The sequence below is a fragment of the Sapajus apella genome, unplaced genomic scaffold (genome assembly GCF_009761245.1).
Source record: "Sapajus apella isolate SASKATOON/1434 unplaced genomic scaffold, GSC_monkey_1.0 scaffold2, whole genome shotgun sequence".
Taxonomy (NCBI): domain Eukaryota; kingdom Metazoa; phylum Chordata; class Mammalia; order Primates; family Cebidae; genus Sapajus; species Sapajus apella.
In genome coordinates this window covers 54,797,428-54,813,307 of record NW_022436942.1, presented here as the reverse complement: position 1 = coordinate 54,813,307, position 15,880 = coordinate 54,797,428, and the positions used below count along the sequence as shown (strand labels likewise).

Genomic DNA, 15,880 nt, shown 5'->3' with positions numbered 1-15,880 from the left:
TGGTATATGATAGTACTTCCCTCATAGGGTTATTAGGAAAACTGAATAAAGTAATCCATGTAACACGCTTAGAACAGTGCCTGGCATGATAGCAACCGTACAAATGGTTGCTGCCATTAACTGAAACTGTGTCATCCAGCAATGAAATAAAAATGTGTTTGAGAGACCTGACTCATCTTGGAGAGGGTGACTAAACCTGGTGTATTCTTCAGTGCCAATCCTTTAGGCAAGGCCATGTAATCCCAGGTAACATGAAGGGGCGGCAGGGGTGGGGGCAGATCCCTGTGAATATTTAAGCGTAAAAGAGCATTTTATAAAACTGATTTGGTTATTTATTTATTTTTTGAGTCAAGAGTTTCGCTGGAGTTCAGTGATCTTGGCTCACTGCAACCTCTGCCTCCCAGGTTCAATCGATTCTCCTGCCTCAGCCTCCCCAGTAGCTGGGATTACAGGCACCCGCCACCACACCCAGCTAATTTTTGTACTTTTAGTAGAGATGGAGTTTTTCCATGTTGGGCAGGCTGGTCTTGAACTCCTGACTTCAGGTGATCCACTCACCTCAGCCTCCTAAAGTGCTGGGATTACAGGCAAGAACTGTCGCACTTGGCTGGTTGAATTCTTATGTATAAACAGAACCAAGCAAATGTATTATACCTTTTTGAGAACAGGGATCAGGTGGTCATCCTCCATTTCTAAGATGGCACTGGGAACATAGTTGATTTTTAAATGTTTCTTCAGTAAGCTAATTATTTCCTACCACCACCTGTGTTATACCATATGCAGCTATGAGTTATCTGTGGTCTTTTGGCACACTAGTGATATTGAACATGTTGTTCGGGGACTGCATGAATCCGCTGTTTCTCCTTGCCTCCCCTGTCCTCCCCTCCCCTCACACCAGTCTCCTTATAGCAAACTCAGAGTAGAGACTGCTTTCAATTTACCCATGAAAACCAGAGCCAGGTCAGCCTGGAAGTGAGACCAAGAGAAATAGTAACTTTTATCACCAAGCCTAGCAGTTCACATTCCCCTGAATCAATAAAATGGCTAAAAGAATAAATGGTAATTTGATTTTTCCCTACCTTCTCACTTCCAGCTTCTCAATACAGAGCACCTGATAGAACTTATTTAAAAGATCAGGGGTCTACTTTTCAATCCCATTCCATTCTCCCACAAATCAACCTCAATAATTACATTTTTTTTTCTTTTTTTGGATGTGCTATATTTAAGGGTAGGTGACAAGACTCATTTTCCAACTTGTAATATGGAAAAGTGGTTTGGGTCATCCCAAGCAAATGGAAGTAAGCCAGTCCAGTTGCCTCTAAACACCTTTTATCACAAAGTTTTTATTGAACAAAAATAATATGACAGTAAAAATGATACACGTATGAAAGTGAATGAAGATTTGCAGTCATAGAAAAGATGTGTACAAAGAGACCAACATTCAGGTTATATAGTTCTATAAAACTTTTCCCATGGCAGTTTAACACTGATTAAGCAGACATAAAAAGGAAAAGAAAGTCATTAATGTTCTTTGAAACCTATTTTTTGAGTAAAATACTTCTGCTAAAACACACGCGCACACAGAATGAGGCAGAGCTATACAAATACTTCAGTTCCTCCAGTTCTCTATTTGTGTTACAGAAGTATTTTCATTCATCAAAAATTGTATTTTTTCCGTTTCTAATAAATGGATGTAGAGTATACATTAATCCCAGTTTCCGAAGGAAAAGAAAATAAGAATCAGATCTGTAGGCATTTAAATATTTCCAGTCATCATTTATATAAACAAGTATGCTAAAAATAGTATTTTTGGTTGAGACTTTTCCACATCAACTTCCTTCAGTTTCTCTGTAAGAATCATGCGTTTTGAATGTGTTCTCTTATTTCTAAATGCTCCGTCAAAATTCTAAATGCTCTGTCTTTATGTGGTTTTTCGTTTGTTTTGCTAACACGTAGTTTTGAACCAGTTATTACTTAGAGCTAGGCATGGAGGAAACAATTGGACTGAACACCAATCATTGTTCTACCTTCAATGAGCTGTGCGGCGTTAGGCAACTCTTAGCTTCTGATGTGCACCTGTCTTGAGCTGGAAACAGGTTGTGGGAAGCATTCTCAAAGGCCCCTTCTAGCACTATCATTTTATGTTTGGTAATTATCAGTTCCCTGGGCCAGCTCCTTTTATTCAGGTACAGAATGATCCTTAGTCTGTGGCAGGGGCCGGGTGAGGGGGGAGTAGTGTCTATTCTTGGATTTTGTAATCACTACTTTACAGTCAAGGAGGCATATTAGAGTGTTTGTTTGGGTTTTTATCCCTTGATAAGGGCCTATCCCCACAGAGATGCTCAATTCCAGTTGAAAAACCCCAGAATTTCCAAGTATCGTAGCAATATTCTAGATTTTTTCTGAAAATTCAAGAAATGTTTCCACAAAACTCATTTTTTAAATCCTTTCTCATAATCTTGCCCAGTTTGGATCAGTTACTTAGTCACATTTCAAGTTAGTTTTTATCACTTGTAGTTAAGGATTATAGTTAATCTTGAATTTAAAGCTCTGGGTGCTTTTCAGTTCTCTTGTATTAGAACGTTCCTTCTTCATGTACAGGTGTGGTACCTTTGGACTGGTGCCTGCTGATTTTCTGATGGAACAGAAAATATGTCTGTATTATCACTGCTCCAAATCACATTACACAAAAAAGAATTTATTGGAATGTTCCAAGTTGTTAACAGTTCAGTTCCACAATGATGAGGTTCCTGTAGAATTTTTCTTCTGTCAAGATTTCCTTCATTCTCCCCATAACTTTAGTAGTACGTAAAGCAGTATATCCTCTCTCAGTTTCCTCAAGCAAGGCCTTTAGTACCTCCAGTTCTCTATTTGTATTACAGCAAGTTTTGGATCCATCAAAAATTGTGACTATATTGATGAAGATACCTAGTGTTACAAAATTTCTTCTTAGTTGTTTGGGTTCATCACCATTCTGTGAGCCTCTTCCAAAGCATTAGATTTTTAAATGTTAATTATAGTTGCAAGGATTTAGAGGAACCCCAACTCATACTGACACAGTGAATATATCATCAGATGGTCAGGATTCTCTATGGAAAATGGAGAAAACAAATTTTTTGAAATAAGAGTATGCTAACCTAGGAGATATTCTTGGGCCTGGAACAGCAAGAACTTGATGTAGCTTTTCCATCTCAGATTTTTGTCTGGGATACATTTAAAAGATACTGTAAACAGCTAAGGAGGCTAGCCTTTCAAAGTTCATTCTTTTAAAAATGCACTTTAGAACATTTTCTTTTATCAATTTTTATTGTCTAAATATGGCTTAGTTTATTATAAAAACATTATTTGGACATTTACCGAGTTTCAGTTCAAAAGAGGTTCCAAGGCAATTCTTATACAATTGAAAGTAAAAACAAAAATGTGATATGAATATGCTTTCATACTGCCCACTGGTGAAAAATAATGAAATTCTACTAGAGAGCTGTTTGTTTGATACTAATTTTCATCTTTCAAACACTTCCTCTTAATACTAAAAAAATATCATTTACATAAAGCTAAATGCAAAGGAAGGCACAGCTGGTTATAGTCTATATAAGCACACAGTTTAGCATACGCAGAATTAAAGAGAAAAAAGCTTCACATCCTTATTAGTTATACTGAAAACCATTAAGAAAAGTTATTCACTGTCAACAGTGTTCAACACTTAAGACTAAAAGGATATAAAAACAAAAACATTAAAATTCACTTAATGCAAAACAGATTTTCATATATACTTGAATATATAAAAAAACAGTTTTTTAAATGCTAACATAAATCTAGACTATCCTTGTTATGAAAAGTGCAAACCAAATTAACAGTTTCACAATGTCCTTCTCATGACACAGGTAAACTAGCCCATGGGGACAAATTTGTTTATCAGATAATGAGTCCTTAATTGTGGCCAGACGTCATCAGGATTTCTGGGAGTTGGAAGAAAGCAGTACTGGAGAAGCAGCTCTGTCCAGACTGGGGATTGGCACTGGCATGTGGCCGTTAAGCAGTGTGGGGAACTGTAGGGGACAAAAGATTTTCAAAATCATTATTGCAAATCCATTGGGAAGAACTTAGGTGCTTCACATTCCCAGACAGTCCACTTCTTTCATCACCCCTGTGACGGAGATTAGTTGCCAGTGTATTTAACTAGACGATGACAATGAGATTAAGATTACATAGAGCAAACAAAGGATAAGGCCCAGAAAATGTCCCTAGTTATTCTATATGCATAGGCTACTAGGAAATGGTATGTAATTTATATGTTGCCAAAGCATCTTCTAATACCATTTTTTAAAAGTTCTAAGCTACTCTGGATGCTGATATGCTATAAATATTAAGAATGTTTTAAAAGCCATAGACTCTTTACATGTGAGTCAGTAATTTCTAATTCTATAGCAATTTGCTATCAGTTTTTCAGGGTACTACAAAGATGATTCTTGCAGCATTTACTCTTCTAAAATAAGAAATGTATTTAATCTTAAAAGATTTAGAATAGATTATTTTGGAGCTAAGAAAGTATTCTAATTAAAAGTCACACTTAGATCACTCATAAGTGACAAAGAATAACATTTCTGTATTGTTGATAACTAAGATGACAAATAGTTGGATGACAGTATATGCTCTGATAATGAGTTTCAGGTCTGATATGTTAGTTGCAATCCCCAACTGAAGAAGGCCTTTTAATATGTGACTACTTGGAACCTAGGATGATGTGTCAAAAAGATCTCGAGAGCTGTCTTTTCTAGCTTAATTCCTATTTAGTCCAGGTAAGTTAAATATTAAACTTAAGCGCCAAATACCAAATTAAGAGCCTGGCACATGTTGGAAGTACAACAAATACTTATATTAAGTAAATTATGTTTTTGCAGTTTTCAAACTATTTCAGTAACTTAAGTCTAGTGCATTAGAGTTTATCAAGACTTGTCATTTCATTTCCTACCGAGGAGCTGTAACCTAAGTTTTGTTTTCCCAATTTCTAGATGAGAAAACATTTCAAATAAGTTCTGTTGGCTAAAGGTCACAGCTAATAAGCAACACAGCCAAGTTTTAAACTGAAATATTTCTGTACCACACTGACCAACTTTTTCTTTTGGTAGGAGTTAGGGGGTTTCTTTAATTACTGTTTCAGTTTTTTTAATGGTTATTTGGCATATTCAAGGTTTTTGTTTCTTTTCTGGAACTTTGAAATTTTAATAATTTTTTCTAGAATTTTATCCATTTCAACTGCATTATCAAATCTGTGCACATACAGTTTATACTCTTGTTTAAGGTCCATGCTCCTAAACACTCTTCCCATTGAGTTAAACACTGGTAGATGAGCAGATTTTAAATTTTCATTCTTTTATTGATCTATCTATTTTGAGATAGGGTCTGACTCTGTCACCCAGGCTGGAGCGCAGTGACACAATATTGGCCTCACTGAAACCTCCACCTCCCAGGCTCAAGCCATCCTCCCACTTCAGCCTCCCAAGTAGCTGGGACTATAGATGGACGCCACCATGCCCAGCTAATTTTTGCATTTTTGGTAAAGATGAGGTTTCACCATGTTGCCCAGGCTGGTCTCAAAACTCTCACCTCGACCAACCAAAGTGCTGGGATTGCAGGTCTAAGCCACTGTGCCCGGCCTGCATTTTCATTCATTTTGTTTATTTGCACCTTCTCTCTCTTTGGTCTACCTTATCGGTGTTTTCAAAAGAATCAGCATTGGTATTGTTAATCTGTTTTGCAAAATAAATTACTGATTTCTGCCCTTGTTATTTTTATATACTCAATGGATTTCTCTTGATTAGCCTGGCTTTCTGACATATTTTTTAGTCATCTTCATTAGGCTCTGCTCCCACTACAGTTCCCTTTTTTAAACTGCAACATTTCCCAAACTTTTGTCCCCAGCATCTTTTCTCCAGTACCATGCTTGGACTTGACAACCAGTTCCATTTTAGACATCTCCAACCAATGCCTCTTCCCCATAAAACCTGCTCCTCTTCCATTGCTCACTCCAAGTCAGTGAAAATGGTTGGGACCACACACATAAATGTGAGTCAGGGCTCCACCACTTACTAGTGTGTTATCTTGAATAAATTAGGCAATATCCCTGTGACTTAGTTTCTTATCTTTAAAATAGAATTAATAGGAGTATTAAACGAGAAGCCACCAAAAGCGCTAAGAACAATGTCGTGCACACAGTAAGCCATCAATAAATGTTAACTATTATCAGACAGGCTTGCTCGGTCGCCCAAATTTGAGTGCAGTGGCGTGATCATGGCTCACTGCAGCCTCAACCTCCAGGGCTCAAGCAGTGCTCCCACCTCAGCTTCCTAGTACTTTGGACCACAGGTACACGCCAGCACACATGGCCAATTTTTGTATTTTTTTGTAGAGACAGGGTCTTGCTATGTTGTCCCTGATGGTCTCGAACTCTTGGGCTCAAGTGACCCACCCACATCAGCCTCCCAAAGTGCTAGGAGATCACAGGCATGAACCACCATGCCCAGTATTAACTATAGTTATGCATTTCCAGTATGTTAATCACTTAGTAATCTTTGCCTCTTTCTAATTTTCACTACCTACTTCTCAGACCCATCTCAAAGTCTGGCTCTCTTGAGCTTACCTCTGAAATGTCTTCTAATTATATCCTGTGTCCACTGTTCTAATCTAAAAGATGATTCTCCCTTTAATTTTTGTAGTATCGTCATTTCCTCTGTCCAGGTATGGTGGTTCACACCTGTAATCCTAGCCGTTCAGGAGGCTAAGGTGAGAGGACTCCTTGAGCCCAGGAGTTCAAAACTAGCCTGAGCAACATAGTGAGACCTGGATTCTACAAAAGAATTTTAAAAATTAGCAGCGGGTAGTGGTATGCGCCTGTAATCTCAGCTACTTGAGAGGCTGAGGTGGGAGGATCACTTGAGCCTAGAAGGCAGAGGTTGCAGTGAGCCGTGATTGTGCCACTGCACTCCATTTCCAGCTTGGGCAACAGAGCAAGCCTATCTTTAAAAATAACAATAATAATTTCCTCTTCCTGTTCCTTCCACTTTCTCTTCAGTTCTTCCTCCACACTAATATCAATGATTTTTCTCTAAAACAAGATTGCATCCTTCTACCTCCAGCTTAAAAAGCCTAAACGTTTAACAGATAAAGGGAGAAACTCCTAAGCATATACTCAAGGCCCACAGCTGCTTTTCTGACCTTATCTCCTATCACACTTTCATGTCCCAGTCATTCGGCTCTATTCCTCTACATGTACCCCACTCTATCGAAATCTTGCTACCTCCTCCCAGCTCAGGTGCCACTGCTTCCTTGGAGCCTGTTCGGTCTACAGCTGGAAGGAGCGCCTCTACCCCTCATTTCTGCAGCACTTTATTCACATTTTCTGTCCCTGCAGTCCTTGTCACAGAGCACTGCAAATATTTGCTGGGTTAGATTTGTTGCACTAAAAATTACAGCACACGTTCTTAATTGAAAACTTAATTAGGTCTAACTTATTTCAAGACAGACATACCCATTCCTACTAAGTATATTCCAAATTGGAACAAAATCTATTTCAAGTCAAGGAACAGACATCCTTAGACAAGAAAACACTAAACTGTCCAAGAAAAACTGAGTTTACTTTATTTATAAATCAAGGTTATTTACATTTAGCACAATCTTTGGTGCCCCTCTCCTTACCTAAACATTTCTCAATTATTAAAGCATACCTCTCTGATCTGTGACAAACCTGACAAAAACAAAAACAAAAGCATACCTCTTCTAGAAAGGCGTCTTCTCTCCCCTTCCTTGGAATTCTTTAATATCTGCTATAACCTGCTATAATAATATTAGGGGTTCTTTTGTACAAAAACGCTTCAGCTCTTCAGCTGTTACCCCAAGGATTTTGATCAACCTTTCCAATCAAGATAAGAAATTTGCCAGCATCACTTGAAATGTATAAGCCAAGTCTATTTTTTTCTTCCTCTATTACATCTATAGTACACATGAAAGAGATTTGTTATTTTGAAAGAAAATTATTTCCGTAAGTTTAAAAGGGATGTTGACCAGTGTGGTGGTATGCCTGTAGTCCCAGCTGCCCCAGAGGCTGAAGTGGAGGACTGCTTGAACCTAGGAGTTCAAGACCAGCCTGGATAACATAATGAGACCCCCCCATCTCTAAAAAATTTTAAAAAAACCAAAAAAAGTTCTTAAAAGAAGTAAGAGATACTGCTGATAAGAGACACTGCTGATAATAATCTGAATTCTGAATATCTTATCAATAGTAAGGTCGTTTTAAAAATCAGTATTAGTCCTATACCGTATTTTGTTTACCGTTCTCAAAACTGCTATTCAACTTTTGCCACACTCAATTGCTCTTTTCAAAGGAAGAGTAACAGTATTTTTTTTTCCTTTTTTTTTTTTTTTAAGACGGGGTTTCACCATGTTGGTCAGGCTGGTCTTGAACTCCCCACCTCAGGTGATCCGCCTACCTTGGCTTCCAAAGTGCTTGGATTACAGGCGTGAGCCACCAGAGTAACAATATTTTAAAAGGCAAAACATTTTTTTTCCTTAGTCTCATGGATCCAACCACAAACAGAGGGCCCAAGGCCATATAACCTGTCAGCCATCCAGAATACCAGGTTGTCTTTTCTTTTTTTTTTTTTTTTTCAGGGTTGTATTCTGAATGGCTTCAGGAAAGAGAACAGGTCCACTTGGTGAAATTAAAACTCTAAGCAAGTAGCCTTTAAATTCAGTAATTTCTGATGCAGAATTCTAAATGTAAATTAGGAACCTCTGGTCTGAACTGCTTTTCAAATTGGTTCCTAGTCTGGGTAGTATCACTAGGAACATGAAAAAAATATTTTTGGGCCAGGCATGGTGGCTCACGCTTGTAATCCCTGCAATTTGGGAGACCAAAGCAGACGGATCACTTGAGGTCAGCGGTTTGGGACCAGCCTGACCAACATGGCAAGACTCCATCTCTACTAAAAATACAAAAATTAACTGGGCGTAGTGGTGTATGCCCGTAGTCCTAGCTACTTGGGAGGCTAAAATGGGACAATCACTTGAACCCAGGAAGTGGAAGTTGCAGTGAGGTGACATCACACCACTGCATACCAGCCTGGGCAACAGAGACTCTGTCTCAAAAACAAAAAAGTTTTTATCTGGCCCTGTCCTAGACCTACTGAATCAGAAACTCTGGGAGTTGGGGCCTGCAATCTTCATTTTAACATACCCTCTAGGAGATTCTTTTGCATGCTAACTTTGAGAACCATTGGTCTACAGTCATGACAAGAAAAGAGGGTATGCATGTATCCCAACTCCCAGAGATCCTGATAATGTGTAGAATCACTGTAGACATAAATCGTCATTTACTGTTGGGAGCGTTGGGCTGGAAAAGGTATCTAAGGCAAGGAATCCCAAAGAGACCCCAGCCAATAGTGCTCCATTTGCTTTCCTAGGAGGCTGCCAAGGCCTGCACCAATCAGGTGGCAGAATTCCCAGTAAGGAGAGAAATGAGAGGCCACTTACTCACAAATACCTACTGAACTGTACAGAAGATCTGTGTTGGATTCTAGGATTAGAGTAGTATAACAGTCCCTGCTGCCATGGAGTTGACTGTAACCAATTTCTTTTTATTCTATTAATATTAGAATTCTATTGCTCTATTCTTGAGACTTTCAGGAAATAAGGGGTTATCTCCCCACCAAAAGATTAGTATTCTTAATTTTAAACTTTCCAATACATTTTCTCATTGCTTTTTGCTCACTATTTCTAGTTTCTGTTTTCCTTGCGCCTGAGCTGAAAGTGTTAAAAATCAACAAGACCATAGCTCAATTTCTTGTGATGGGAATAAGGGCTGGGAAAGATACAGAAACCCAGTTACTCAAGGATATAGTCACATCATAACACCCTACCCAACCCCACTAGGAAACCAAAGCAGCAAGATGGCAATCAAAACCTCTTTAGCTCCACCCTTCTAAAAGAGACCCTAAATCCCAGCATGTACAGCTCCTGGCACAGAGGAGATACTCAGCAAACATTAACCTTGACAACCAAAATGGCCAGCTCAGATGATTGTGACGACTTGCTATTAACTTGCCTTTCTCAGACTTCTCTTTGTGAATTCATTTAGACATTCAGTAATTACTGAGCCTCACTTGTGTACCAAGCCATGTGCCACATGAGGAGGACACCACAGTCAACTGGATTCCATTCTGGTCTCTAGGGCCCATAGTTTAGTGGGAAAGATGGCCAGATCAACAGGCAATCATACAACAAAGTGTTACGTGCTAGATACAGTGGTAACCAGAGAGCTGCAACTAAGTTGGGGTAAACCACACTGTGGGACACAGGATACAGATAGGAAGGATGAAAAAAGCTAGAATTAGGGAAAGCAGGAATTTGCACTGAGTCCACCTTTTCTTGAGTCTTGACCTTAGGATCCTTTCCACCTATATTCACATATTCAAACAGTAACACCTCAGTCAGTGAGTAATGATCTTTGGATCTCAAGGAGGAAATACTGATTTCTCCATGATAGCAAGTGATGGTCCTGCAAGATTCTAGTGTGTGACTGAATAATGAATGCGCTTGCCTAGTATGGAGCATTCTGTAAGATAAAGCAGCTAAGTCTTCATTACTTTTTAAGCAAATGTCCTGGATTCTCGTTTTTCATTATAGAACAAGGAGAACTTGATGATGATTCATAAAATGATGCAAGTAATTTTTTCTATCCCAGTATGGGGAAATTGTTCACTATTTTTATTTTCACTTTATGTCAAGTGAGTTGGTCCATTAACTAGGAGGATTAATATTTTAAAGTATTCTGTGAGCTTTTATAAAGAATAATTTTTATTTTCATTTTATTTTAAATAGAGATGGGTTCTCGCTGTGTTGCCCAGGCTGGTCTGGAACTCTTGGGCTCAAACAGTCCTCCCACCCTCGGCCTCCCAAAGTTATGGGATTATAGGTGTGAGCCATCATACTGGCCCAAAGAATAATTTTTTTATGTTTTGCCTTTAATAAATTTCCTGTTTTCATAGACAAATGAAAATATGCAAAACACTTCAAGAACGAATTGTTCCACCTATGGGTATCTGGCATGAGTACACAATTTCTGCCTCAATGAAAATGTCTGCCTCTGAAGGGCATGCAGCCCCACTAACATGAACTTCCTTTGGACATTTAACATTTTAACCAAACGTAAGGCAAAACTCACCATTACCTCTGCAGGATTTAGAAAAAAAAACATCCCTCACAAGTGTAATGTTCAAAAGTTCATTTCCAAATGCTCACCTGGAACAGCGTGCTTGGCCCTTGCAGCCTGGCAGGACTCAGCGGAGCAACTGGACTAAGGCTGCTCCAGAAATGTATGCTGGAGAGCAGTGGACTCGGAGTCAGAAGCAATCCATTTGGTGTCTGGGAAATAAAGCAAACAGACTTCTTCATATAGGTTCACCTGACTCGGGCCGTGATCCACAGAACAGCAGAGGGGTTAGGTAGACTAGGCGTGGACCAGGAAAGGGCTTTACTGTCTCAGGAAAACTGGCAGCATTATTTCTGTGGGGTTGTGAACAGTTTAATTTTCTTTTCTTTTGAGACAGTCTCACTTTGTCACACAGGCTGGAGTGCAGTGGTGTGATCTTGGTTCACTAGAACCTCCTGGGTTCAGCAATTCTCCTGCTTCAGCCTTCTGAGTAGCTGGGATTGTAGGCACCCACAACCATACCGACTAATTTTTGTATTTTTAGGCTGGTCTCGAACTCCTAATCTCAAGTGATCCGCCCTCCTTGCCCTGGCAACGTGTTGGGATTACAGGCATGAGCCACCGCACCCAGCTAATTTTCTTCAATGCGAATTTTATTAACACTTTCATTAGGAAAAAGGTATTGATACGTTACCTTCCCTAAATATTCTGGTGGAAAACTCAAGTTTGTTTCAACTTTTGTCTGAATGATTTGTTGAACTTGTTCCCCTTCCCAAATTAAACTAGAAGGATTAGTATACAAACAAAATGAGATTCCATAAAGGGGCTTTAATTCTTCTTATCTGTATTTCCTGTTTTTCTACAGGGGACAGCTATTCCTTAGGTTACAAACACATGTTTTTAGATGGTCTTCCTATCAACAGCTGTTAAGGGTTTAGGATTTGCTGTTAAAATACCCTGTAGTAGCCTCTTGAGAAGCTCTGAGCCGGTTTTCCAGATTCCACCCGGATGTGGGGTTGATGAGAATTTATTGCCCTGGGAGTGGTTTGGGCGGGGGCAGGGAAGGCCCTTTCTTGTCAGATTGGGTGTAAAGCCAAAACCCTGGGTTTCCCAGGAGAGTTCTAAGGACTGCATTTGCTTGCACACACGCAGCAGGAGTCCTGGCCTGCAAGCCAGCTGGAGGGCCGAAGAAACACCCGCCCAGCTGCTAAGTCTGCATGGCTTTTATTCTCAGTGGAGACAAACTCCCCAGCCCAGGGTGGTTTTGTACCTTTGGTGACTAGAAGGAGTCCCTCAGTGGTTTTGTGATGTCAATAAGGTGCTTTGTGTAAGAAGAACCACAGCAAAGGCGCCAGCCTTTCAGATTGCATCATGCTGGATGCTGAAGTGTTATTTTTTTCCTAGAATTGGCCTCCATAGCTTCATTAATTACCAACAGCATTTGGCTTAAACCTAAATTGAAAGGTCTGCTCTGTTCAGCAGAATGGAGACAAACGTCCAAAGTTCCTCAAACTGTGAAGCTGCTGAAATGTAAACACATTTATACCAAATTATGTGAGTCGTTGCTTCCATGGCATTTCCTACATATTGAGTGACCTATGAGGTTACTAGAATAAATACATGTTTTGAATAAGCTTCCCATTTGTTCTAGTCGAAGGCAATTTCACAAGCATGCCAGACCATCTGGCCTAACCGTTAAAAATTAACGGCTCAGCATGAGCTCTGCCAGGGTTCCAATCTCAGAACCAAGACTTCCTAGCCAGGTAACCTCAGGCAAGTGACCTAACCTCTCTTTGTCTCAGTTTCCTCATCTGTCAAATGGGAAGGATAAAAATGCCCACGTTACAGGGTTGTTGGGAAGATTAAATAAGCTGATCTATTGCAAGCTCTTAATAAGTCCCTGGCTATAGAAATGCTCAACAAATGCCAGAGGCGGGTATCTGGCTAGCTACTTACTACATGTTTTTGAATGAATAAATGGATTGGTAATTAAGCGAAAGTATACATGACATACTTAATAAATGTATTTCATCTATGCGAGGGAGAAATTCTCATCTGTATGCAGAAAAGTACTTAATCCTCTAAAACAGACAGACCGAATTGAGTCAGCCTGGCCTTGAAGGCTACTCAGTTGTGTTAGGCTCAAGGCCACAAGCTCAGGTGTTCTGAAAACTAATATTTGCATGTTACTCTGGAGCAAGGTTCCAACCACAATATGTCACATTAACATTTAATAACCAGTGTGTTCAAGGCCTCCTAGTTTATCCATCATCGAAGGCTCTCAAAGCCCTAAAGAGACAATCTTCTAAACCACAAAACACAGCTATCCTCCTGTCATCCATGGCCATTATATACCCATTCCTTTCTAATCCTCTGAGCAATGTTCAAGGTCTAGAATGTCTACTTCTCCAGTCTAAAACTATGTCTCGATTTGAGATGTTTGCACATTTGTTTCTAAAGAATACAGGATGTACTCAGAATACAGTGGCCTTCTGTTTCTCATCTTTAATATGTCCAAAATGTCTTCTATAATATATGCAAATAAACACTGTAAAATGACTTCATTCCCTTCTCTCCCTGAAGTTCTCCCTGAAAATACTGTGGCCTTAAAGAACCATGTGGTTGCTTTTTTAAGGAAAGTTTCTATAATGCCTGCCCTGGGTTATCTCTGGGCCAGCGAGAGTCCTCACAGCCTCTCTTCACATGCTCCTGGAGTCAGGCAGGGTGGGCTAAGCCTGAGGGCCAAGAGCTAAAGAAGTTACAGCAAAAAGCGCTGTCTTCTTTCCTTCCCCAAAGGCGGTCTCATTTTAACAAGCATGGCAGATGAGGAGCTCCTGATCCCACGGCTGATGCCACTGACAATGCATTTGCAAAGGGTAAGACCCTCCTCCCGTGATCTCCTCTCCATTTTCCCCACTCAGTTCATCTTCCACTTCCACTTCATAGAGTCTCCTAAAAAGCCTGTACATCTGAGCTCGCCAGGGTGAGCTGGCATCAGGTGCCCACTTGGGCAGCCCTGGCCCTCTGCCTCCTCCTGCCTTCCTCTTCCCATCAAAATGCCACCTCCTCAAAGGACACGTTCCTGATCCCCTCAACCAGATGGGATTTCTTATTTCTGAATCTTTGTAACACTCTGTGACCATTTTTTTCCTTAACACTTAACATGTTCTGCCTCCCACTATGGTGGCACATTTTTCTTATACCTCTTTGTGTAGCCTTTACGGTATCTGCTTGTCTTTATTTCTCCTGTAGTAGTCAGTTCCTAAATAATGATGAACTGAAGCCATCTGCAGCTCTCGCTGGGTCCCCCGACTTGTCGCTTGTTGGGCATCACCACTCAGATGCCCCCACCATGCTCAAACTTCATGAAGCCCAGCGCCTTTCCACATCAGTGTTTCTTAAGACTTCCCCTTCTGTCAGCAGTACCACCACATATGCACTGCCTCAACAAATACTGACCGAGAGTGCATACTATGTTTCAGGTGCCACAGATGAGGATAAAACAAGACATAATCCCTGCATTCATGGCCCCATCTACTACCCGCATCCCAGTCCCCATCGTGCAAAATACCTTCCGTCTAACTGCAGGCTCCGGACAAAGCCTCTGGAGGTGCGCTACGACTCACTCTCCTATTTATCCCTCATTTCTATTCCTGCTGCATCCAAGTCCCTATCACCGTACAGATGGCATTCTACGACAGCTGCCAGGCCAGTCCACCTGTCTCCAGTCACCCTTCCCATCTATTCTATATCCCATCACCAAATCAACCACCCTCAAACACTAAGTTGACTCAACATGCAGTCACAGTTTCAGAAAGGGTGGGATGTCCTCTTTAGCCACAATTCCAGGTTCCCCATAACCTGGTTTCATACACTCCCTAACTTCTGAGGACTAAGCTCTGATTTTTTATCTTGCCCAAATTCCTACCTACGGGTCTAGGGAGTCATGCCCTACAAACCATAAATTCTCGTCAGATGGCTTTTATTGAACCCTATATATTGTGACTGACTTTTCAATCTGACTGTGGCATAACATTATGAGACAAAAAATATTTAATGCCAAAACATATTTCCTTGCCATACTTTGAAATTGTGCTACAAAGTCTCTTGTGGGAAAAATCCACATCCTATAGAGAATCCGCTTTCCCCTTTGTTTTCCTTCCTTCCCTCACAGATCCAGGAGAAAATAAACTGAGCCAGGCACCCTTTTAGGTCCAATAAGAAACATTTTACAACCTGTCCGTGCACACTCTCTAGTCTCTCTCTTTCTGAAGTCTACTGTCTGAGTGATTCCTCTGCACAATAAAACTTGATCTCCACTATCCTTTATCTTAACCTGAACATTCCTTTCCATGGATCCCAGGTCTCCAGATAAACTCAACCAATTGTCAACCAGAAAATGTTTAAATTTACCTATAGCCTGGAAGCCCCCGCTTTTGAGTTGTCCCGCCTTTCTGAACCAAACCAATGTATTTCTTAAATGACATCTCATGCCTACCTAAAAATATATAAAACCAAGCTGTATCCCGACCACCTTGGGCACATGTTCTCAGGACCTCCTGAGGGCTGTGTCACGGGTCATGGTCACTCATATTTGGCTCAGAATAAATCCCTTCAAATATTTTACGGAGTTTGACTCTTTTCTTCGACACTTCCCTCCCAGAACCCTCTTAC

At 40.3% G+C, this 15,880-nt stretch overlaps 1 protein-coding gene across 2 annotated transcripts in view; it reads right to left on the bottom strand.

Moving 5' to 3' along the window:
- Positions 1 to 1,312: 1,312 nt before the first annotated feature.
- Positions 1,313 to 15,880, bottom strand: part of ELK3 (ETS transcription factor ELK3) — a 76,231-nt gene continuing 61,663 nt past the window's right edge. The window contains exons 4-5 of one of the 2 annotated variants that reach the window (XM_032298587.1): positions 11,296 to 11,418; positions 1,313 to 4,049 (exon numbers count right to left, since the gene is read on the bottom strand). In XM_032298587.1, the coding sequence (XP_032154478.1) occupies positions 3,951 to 4,049; positions 11,296 to 11,418 (222 nt within the window). In that variant the 3' untranslated portion in view covers positions 1,313 to 3,950. The remainder of the gene's footprint in view (positions 4,050 to 11,295; positions 11,419 to 15,880) is intronic. The other variant, XM_032298589.1, reaches the window with a different exon arrangement.